Raw genomic sequence first — 8,135 nt, 5'->3', positions numbered from 1 at the left:
TAAAAATAGTAAAATATTAGAATATTAAAAAGTTATTAAAGTTTATAATATTATTAATAACTAAAAAAGAATACTAGTTATATAAGGCTTTTATTTATAAAGAAAATAATAAAAATTAAAATATAAAAAAAGTAAAAAGTTATTTTTATTATTTTTAAAAAAGTTAATTTTTTTATTTAAGTTAATTATATTTTATATATAAGAAAAGCTAATTTAAATTAATATAATATTATCTATATAATACTAAGAAGAAAGATAACTATATAATAAAGAAAATAGAATATTAAATATAAAAATAAAAAGGTAGTAAAAAGTAAATAAAGTAAAATAAAGAAATCTAATATTTTTATATTATAAAATAACATTATATTATTTATATTAAAATATTAAAAAATAAGTAAAAAAAATATATAAACTTTATTAAATTCTTTTATTATTTATTTATAAATTCCTTATATTTTAATCTATTATTATTATTAAATTACTTTAGTTAAGTTAATAAGTTTATTTAGTACTTCTTATTTTTTTTTTAAAAAAATTAAAGTATTAAAAAGAAAATCTATTTTACTTTATAAAATTATTATTATTTTATTACTATATTAATTAGGTTTAACTAATCTAGTATAACTTACTTGATAATATAGATAAAAGAAATATGCAGACCAATCAAGGGGAGCGGATAAATACTACAGAAATTGATATAGACTGCTGTTTACATGCTGTATACTACGAAAATCCTGACAAGGCAGCTGTTGAAATTACAGCAAGGCTGAGCGGCGGATAAGCAGCGATCGGGGCTAATAAGCCTGCGGGCGCTGATTGGGGCGACGCCTTCAAGCCTTCAATGTAATGAGGACTTTCGTTAGCTCTGTCGAAATGAGGTTGCTTAAATTAGTGGCTTGTGTCACATTTGCAACGGCCAACAAAGCCTTTGCAACAGTGAAATAATGCTACACCTCAAAGCAGTATTTGGCATGTCAGCAAGTATGCGAGGATTTCACAAGTCGTATCATGTACGGACCTCTGCGGTGTAATATCTGTCGTTTCCTCAACAATTGAATGCGTGAATCAGTCTCTAAAACGATAGCTAAAGAGCTTGCTTTCGTAGACTATAGTTTTCGTTCTTTTTTGTTGATTACTCAGTTTCCATAACAATAGCCCGGTACCTCCTTGTTGAACCCTCAACTGGATGAACAGTAGTCGCAGTCGTTTGGCCTTCTGATAGACATTGCATTTCGATCCATTTTGCGAAGTTTACAACAGGTATATCCACTGCTCTCCAAAACACATCCGCCAACCAGATCACTGTCGGGATGCACAGCATGGCACCAAGAGCAAACCCAATATTGTATTTGCATCCTTCAACACCAGTCAAGGTATAAGCCATTCGAAACAAGTGATAACCAATGCTGTGCATGACAGGACCTTGCATCAAATATAAAGCATATGACACTTTTCCAAAGTACTGCATCACAGGTGAGCTGAAAAATCGCCGCCAAGTCTCAGAGCGACCAGCAGCCAATACAAATGCAAATGCGCCGATGGATTGCCAATAGCGGAAGATTTCTTCTTCCCACCATTCAGGTATAAAAGACGTCAGAAACATCCATCCAGGGGCAACCTCACCCCCGTCTTCAGGCTGGGACATCAGATATAGGCCGAGAATGCTCACGAAAACCCAGGCAAGGTCTATTCGATGCCATCGTCTTTGTATCGGCCCCGTGTGACTTTTAGGCAATGCAGTAGAGCAAACATGAGCGTTGCGAGCAAAGTCTAGTTCGGCAAGAACCATGCCGCTGAAGAACAGGCACAGATCCCATCTCGAGTGAAGGTATGCAAACCACAACACTGCCCCAACAGTAAGCAATCGGATGCAGCTTTGAAAGCGTGCTGTTGCGATAATAACGAGGAAGAGGCAAAGTGAGCATCGAAATTCAACCGGTATGGTCCACAAGTGTACATCATATGCTGGAAACTCGAGTTAACATTATAGATCAGTACTCGAGCACATATACTGACTTGTCCATCCTGCAAATCCATCCCAGGTAAAAACATTAGCAAGGCGGAACATTACAATCATCCAGTCTTGAATTTGTGCGTAAGACGATTGCAGGCGTTCTGGATGAGGTTCTAAAATATATTTCAAGTACCTGGGATCATTTGCGAACTGGCGCGTCAGTTCGTACGCTCCGACCCGTAAAAGACAAACGACTATGAAGGTGGAAATGGCTGTTGGTAAGTAAAGGCGAATACCACGTCGAAAAGTAAGCGAGCTCATCGTTGTAGATAAATCGCAAGTGTCCCCTCGATGGATTAAACTTAGCGGCCGATAGGACAGTGCGTAGCCTGAAATGACAAAGAAGACACAGACGGCCGGTGGTCCACCGTACAAGAGTCTGAGAAAAGGCAGCTTCATGATGTGGTAGTTGTCCTCTCCGGTGCCCCAGCTTTTACTGGTATTGAACATTTGCCAGCAAAGATGTGAGAAAAAGACAGAAAGAGCAGCCAATCCTCGCACTCCGTCCAGATAAGCTGTTGGGCCCATAGGAGGCGGGAGAAACCCTTCTCGAGCCCAATCTTTTTGTAGAAAGCTAGGCATCAAGAAGAAGGAAATTTGACTAGGAAGAGTACACAACGGCGCAGATTGAAGCGAGTCCTGTGATGCCATGATATTCCTTCCAAGCCTTTTTGTTCTAAGACACAGGCAAAATACAAAATGGAGAAACAGAAGCTTATGGCTGCAATTGAGAAAATGTAAGTAATTAAGATGAGAAAAGGTGGTAAACATGCCAACGAACTGTAGTAACGACAAGTGGCATATTTAATGCTTGGTCCACGCCTATCCAAACGACCATGTGCGACACGTGCTCTAGAATTGCACGTTCATTTCACGAACATATTGTACGGCCCACCGAAGACGCATAGATCGGGCGCCTTGTCCTCTCCGGCGTACCTGCAAAGCGAGGGGCCGGGGGCTGATGCATAGCCAAGCCAGTGATTAGCCACTCCAGGTTCTCGGACGCCTGATGCACGGCCAAGCCAGTGATCGATTGGCCACTTCAGGTCTCCATCAACCGACCGGCGCAAGTCTTCGGATGGCGCAGGCCTACTCATCTAAAACATGGGACCTACTCATCCAAAACATGGGACCTACTCATCCAAAACATGGGACCTACTCAACCAAACCATGGGACCTACTCATCCCAAACATGGGACCTACTCATCCAAAACATGGGACAGATCCAGCCATACATTCTGGAGGCCATCAACAGTCGAGCATCGACGGATACTCCGCCGTCGAGGGAAGCTTTATTTTTGACCGAACGCACAAAAGATGAAATCATTTCTACACTATACACTTTTGTCAGAAAATCTGCCTTTAAAACTCTTTATCACACAGACTTGAAAAGTTCGTCATTAGTCATGCAACTGAAAGGCTGGTTGGGACCAGCCGGGAGTCCCGTGGGGTGAACATGTTTCTGCGCGCGGGCGGCGACGTGCCGAGCAACGCGGCCCGCAGACCGTGTGGGGTTCGGCCGGCTTCGCACCCTGTAGGGCCATCCGCATTCATGTTCAACGACACTACTAGTTTTGCGGTTTTCTTTCCCGCTTTAGAAACGTGTGATGGCAGGCTTCCGTCCCTCATGTATACTAACTCATGAATGCTACAATGCACATACAAAGTATGGATCAAGTCAACCGTGACCCTCCGAAGCTCGTATAATAGGCAACAAGGTCCTCGCCGAATCCGTGGCGTATATAGGTCATCTCGGAAGCGCTTTCCGACGCTTTAGAATGCACCGGGCTGTGCTGATATATACAAAAGCAGCTCCGGAGGCCGATGGGCCGAGCCAAGAAGCAGCCTTTCGGGACGAAAGCTTTCCAGCTCGACTAGGACACACGCTCGCACTGTTCTGGCAATGTAGCAGTGCATTTCACTAACGCTGATCGTAAAGTACCTGAAGAATTTGATGCCCCGTTGTTAGATGTACGGGACATATCGTTCGACCTTATCTCTGCTAGGCTGCGACACTTTAATTGCCGCATGGATTGGCTGCGGTCATGAAGTAAGACATAGATTTCGAACACATGTCATGCGCTTAGAACAAAGAATTCGGTCTACTCTATATATTGAAGAGGGCGTAGAAAAGTTACAAATACATCACCTAATCCTCACAATGTAATAGATTTGCCCTTCATTCGATACATACATTTCAACACCTTCGACGCATCTACTTTTGCAGTGCTTTCTATATCCTCGCAAGCCACACTTTGTGCTTCACGATGCAATTCTCAGTAGGCATTCTCGCACTTTTCGCCGGCGTCGCTATGGCTGGCAAGATCTGCACTCCAGCTGGTAACGTAAGTGTGTTGTGCCGCTGTGCACATCAAATCCACCATGTAATCCAACGATCCTCTGACCTGAGCGGCATATCTAGAGATGTCCCGCGACTTATCCTTGCTGCCCCGGCCTTCGCTGCATTGGCGGCAGAAATGTAAGTAATTATCTTGACGTGGATCTGCAAAGACGATGATATGAAGTAATATACTGACTCTGGCGGTCATAGAACAAGATCGTGAGTCGACATGTTACTAACATTACAGAAGCGTGTACTGATGACAATGGTAGTGCCGATAATCATAGTGTCGCAGCTTTTAAGCTTGGTATGCTTCGACCGTTGTATGGAGTTCTCCCCTGGAGTCTAAGCTCGGCCTGTCGACAGGGGATCTGCTATACTTAGTCGTATTACAGTGATACTAATGATAGAAATGCATGTGTTTATCTATACGTACTATGATTTCAGGCTTAATTATACTTATTTATAGCTTAATATCTAGTTATGCCGCTAGCCGGTCGAGGTGAGAGAGGATAAGAGAATAAGAGGAAAGCGGCAAGCAAGCTAGGAAAAGGGGGCGTCGAAAAGCTTCACCAGGGCAACTAGAGATAGCAGCGCGGAAAGGCGGCAACGAGCTGAGAGCAAAAGGATACAAGTAAGCAAATAGACAGGCGAAAGGCTGCCAACCGTCGGGCGTCGGGAGTAGGAGAGCCAGAAAGCCACTGGCGACAAGTAACTAGTAAGGAACCTACTAAATAAGGCATGTACGTAACAAGCCATGGGCTAACACAATGATTTCACAAAGTCACAAAGTCACAAATACACAAAAGAACAAGTGTGGATGCTAGCAACGAAACCAGAAGTAGAAGAGATCCGGAAGTATAAGAGACCCGGAAGTGGAAGAGATCCAGAAGTGGAAGAGATCCAGAAGTGGAAGAGATCCAGAAGTGGAAGAGATCCAGAAGTGGATTGCAAGGAGGATTTCACAATGACAAGTTTGTTTTTTTCTTTCTTTTTTTTTTGCTGCCAGCTCGTCTGTTCGGATAAGAAAATTCTGCCGGCCCAAGACTTTACCATTTTAAGCCAATGATAGTCCGATTGCTTCACCTGCACTTTTGTTCACTTGTTCTTTTTTTTGGCCAACGAGGCGTTTAGCGCATTGCTATCTAGCAAGTTCCTGGCCAGTTGGTCCGTCATTGGTCGCTAGTGGCTTTGCAGCCTGATGCCTGACGATTTTAGACACGCCCAGACTTAGCAGGTCAGTAGCTTTCCGCTCGCTGATTTGTTCATTCGTTATATTTCGCGCATGAGTCGATTATCAATACCCTGATATCGATCTAGTTGATGGCATGCGGCTTCTGATGGCTTGCGGCTTCCCCACGTTGCCATGTTTTGCGGGTGAGCAACGCCTTGCTTGTTCATTTGCGAGCAGAATCCGGCTCCTAAAGACAAAGGCAATAGCGTACGGCGAAGGGAACCTCAAAAGATGACATCGGTTCTGACGTGCGTATTGAAGCACCCATGACGCAGCCGGAAAAAGAGAGATTCAGAAGTAGAAGAGATCCAGAAGTGGAAGGGATCCAGCAATTGGATGGACGTGAGGAAAAGTGGAAAGGTCCAAAATCGGAAGCCCGGAGTGGATTTTACTCTTCACCGACCAACTGCCCCTCGATCTAAGCACTGTTGCGGGTAAATCCCAGTCTTCTGGGTCAGCCTATACGATAGTCACGTCCCCTAGCAACCAGGACAGTACTCTCAGCCGTGTCCCGATCTTTCAGTCAAGCGCGAGCAGAGAGAACTAGACTTAGAGGCTCTACGGTATAGTATCTAGAGAAGGCCAGACAAGGCTAAGCGTATCTTAGATAGTATAGCCTCTAAGACTATTAGCTAGTGTTACTCTAGTATACTAAAACCTAATAAGAAAGATAGCTATATTTAGATTTTATTTAAGGGCGTAAATAAAATCGCTCTCTTATATTAGCTTATACTTTAGGCAGATAGACTCTAGTATAATCCTATATATACTAGTAAGTATATAAGTCATATATATATAAACCCGCAATATATAACACTAGGGTAACTTGCCGTCGAAGACGCTATGATTAAAATCTTATAAGGGATATAGGAAGGTTAAAGTATATAGGCACGCCGGCTATTCTAGGTAGGTATACTTTTATGATTATAAGCCGTGTTATATTTAATTTGTCAAAGGCCTCGCCTCTTAGGAGGAATTCTAAGCAAAGGGCGAGTATTACTAAGGTATGTTAATATTACAGGCGGTTAGGTTCTAGAGCTTAGATCATGTGTGAGAGTCTAGGACGACTACTTACGCCTAGTCTACTATATACTGATTGCTGAATAGCACTGGCATATTGTAGGCTACATACCTAGATGCGGGGACGTCTCGTTAGGCACACAGTACCAAGCAGTGCTTGTAACACTCCACTGTTCCAATGACACGGGTACGGCAATAATCTATGTGACAATACGCAGCTGAGTTAGCTGCCTCGAAAGAGGATGCTGGCCGGTTCAACGCTCGCTAAGGTGTGGGTTGTGACCAGTCTTAAATATATTTACGGTCATGGCTTGAGGTACGGGCTACGCCCACCTAAGAGGGTGATACTGTCTACTAGAAGTGCACTCTGAGAAGCAGTACATGTGGGGAGTCCTTACTCTTCGCAGGGTATCACGGAACTAGCTTGTGGCGGCTAAGCGTTCATAGCGACGTCGCTTTTTAATCCTTCGATGTCGGCTCTTCCTATCATACCGAAGCAAAATTCGCTAAGCGTTGGATTGTTCACCCACTAATCACCAGTATCTGCAGCCGCCGTGATGATGTGCTCGACATCAACATGTCCATTTCGTAACCAATTACCGATGCACTCAAGCCCCAGGTTACCTGCTGTCATCCGAAGCCTGTCCCATGACTGCGCACGACGAGCCCTAGAAAATGTTCGTTCTGGCTCTGCCGAGGAGGGAGAGATTGAGAGTATGTCGATGGTCATACGGTGGAGGCGTGGATAGCGCTGCCGTTGCTCCGGCAAGCACCACCATTCCAGGCGCGTTAAGGGTTTGATGGAAATAGGCCTGGCGTTCAGAAATACCTGCACAATCCTCATCCGTCACTTCAGCCAGCTCAACCTGCAGAGAGCGCTTCAACCGATCTAGCTCGTTTCTCGGCTGATCTGCAGAGGGCGGACAGTCATCCACTTGCATTATATCGTTCTCACACTGTGCAAGGGGCATGCTCTTATAATTATCTTCCTAGATGCGCTGTGTGGTACGAAGAGCCTTCTGATGCCACTGCTCCAGCCAGTTCTGCGTCAGATATCGCCCTCTCTTCGAAGGGCCGAGCAGGATCGCCGCGGCGTACACGGGGACGGGGTCGGTAAGCTTATAGTACTTGTTGAGGATGAACCACCCCATCTCGATTGCATGAACTATGCCGAGATTCTTTTGCTCACCAGATGAGTAGAGACTCTATCGGTATAGTTAGCCCTTTGCTGGCCACGCTAGCAGGCGCGACGAGAGCAGTAGGAGATCAGACATAGTTGAGATTCCATAGGATGGCTTAGAGGTAGATAGTAAAATGTAGCAAGTCATATGTTATGTTATAGACTAATAGTCTAGACTGCAGTCTGGACTGCAGTCCGGTCTGACGATGACGGACGGACGGACGGACGGACGGACTGACGGACGGCGACGGTCCAGTCTGGCAATGACAGACGGACCAACAGTCTGGTCTGACGATAACGGACAGACCATCGGTCCAGTCTGTCGATGACGGACCAGCGAATA

General features: G+C 44.4%; 1 protein-coding gene across 1 annotated transcript; it reads left to right on the top strand.

The window, feature by feature from the left end:
• Window positions 1-4,284: 4,284 nt before the first annotated feature.
• BBA_08673 (uncharacterized protein) lies at window positions 4,285-4,639 on the top strand (the record flags this gene model as incomplete). The annotated part of the gene is made up of 4 exons (XM_008603770.1): window positions 4,285-4,362; window positions 4,440-4,496; window positions 4,569-4,577; window positions 4,631-4,639. 4 exons carry the CDS (start codon window positions 4,285-4,287, stop codon window positions 4,637-4,639), a joined length of 153 nt encoding a protein of 50 aa, XP_008601992.1.
• Between the last annotated feature and the right edge of the window lie 3,496 nt (window positions 4,640-8,135).

This window comes from Beauveria bassiana (genome assembly GCF_000280675.1).
Source record: "Beauveria bassiana ARSEF 2860 unplaced genomic scaffold BBA_S00038, whole genome shotgun sequence".
NCBI classification, from domain to species: Eukaryota; Fungi; Ascomycota; class Sordariomycetes; order Hypocreales; family Cordycipitaceae; genus Beauveria; species Beauveria bassiana.
This window is presented reverse-complemented; position numbering and strand designations above follow the sequence as displayed.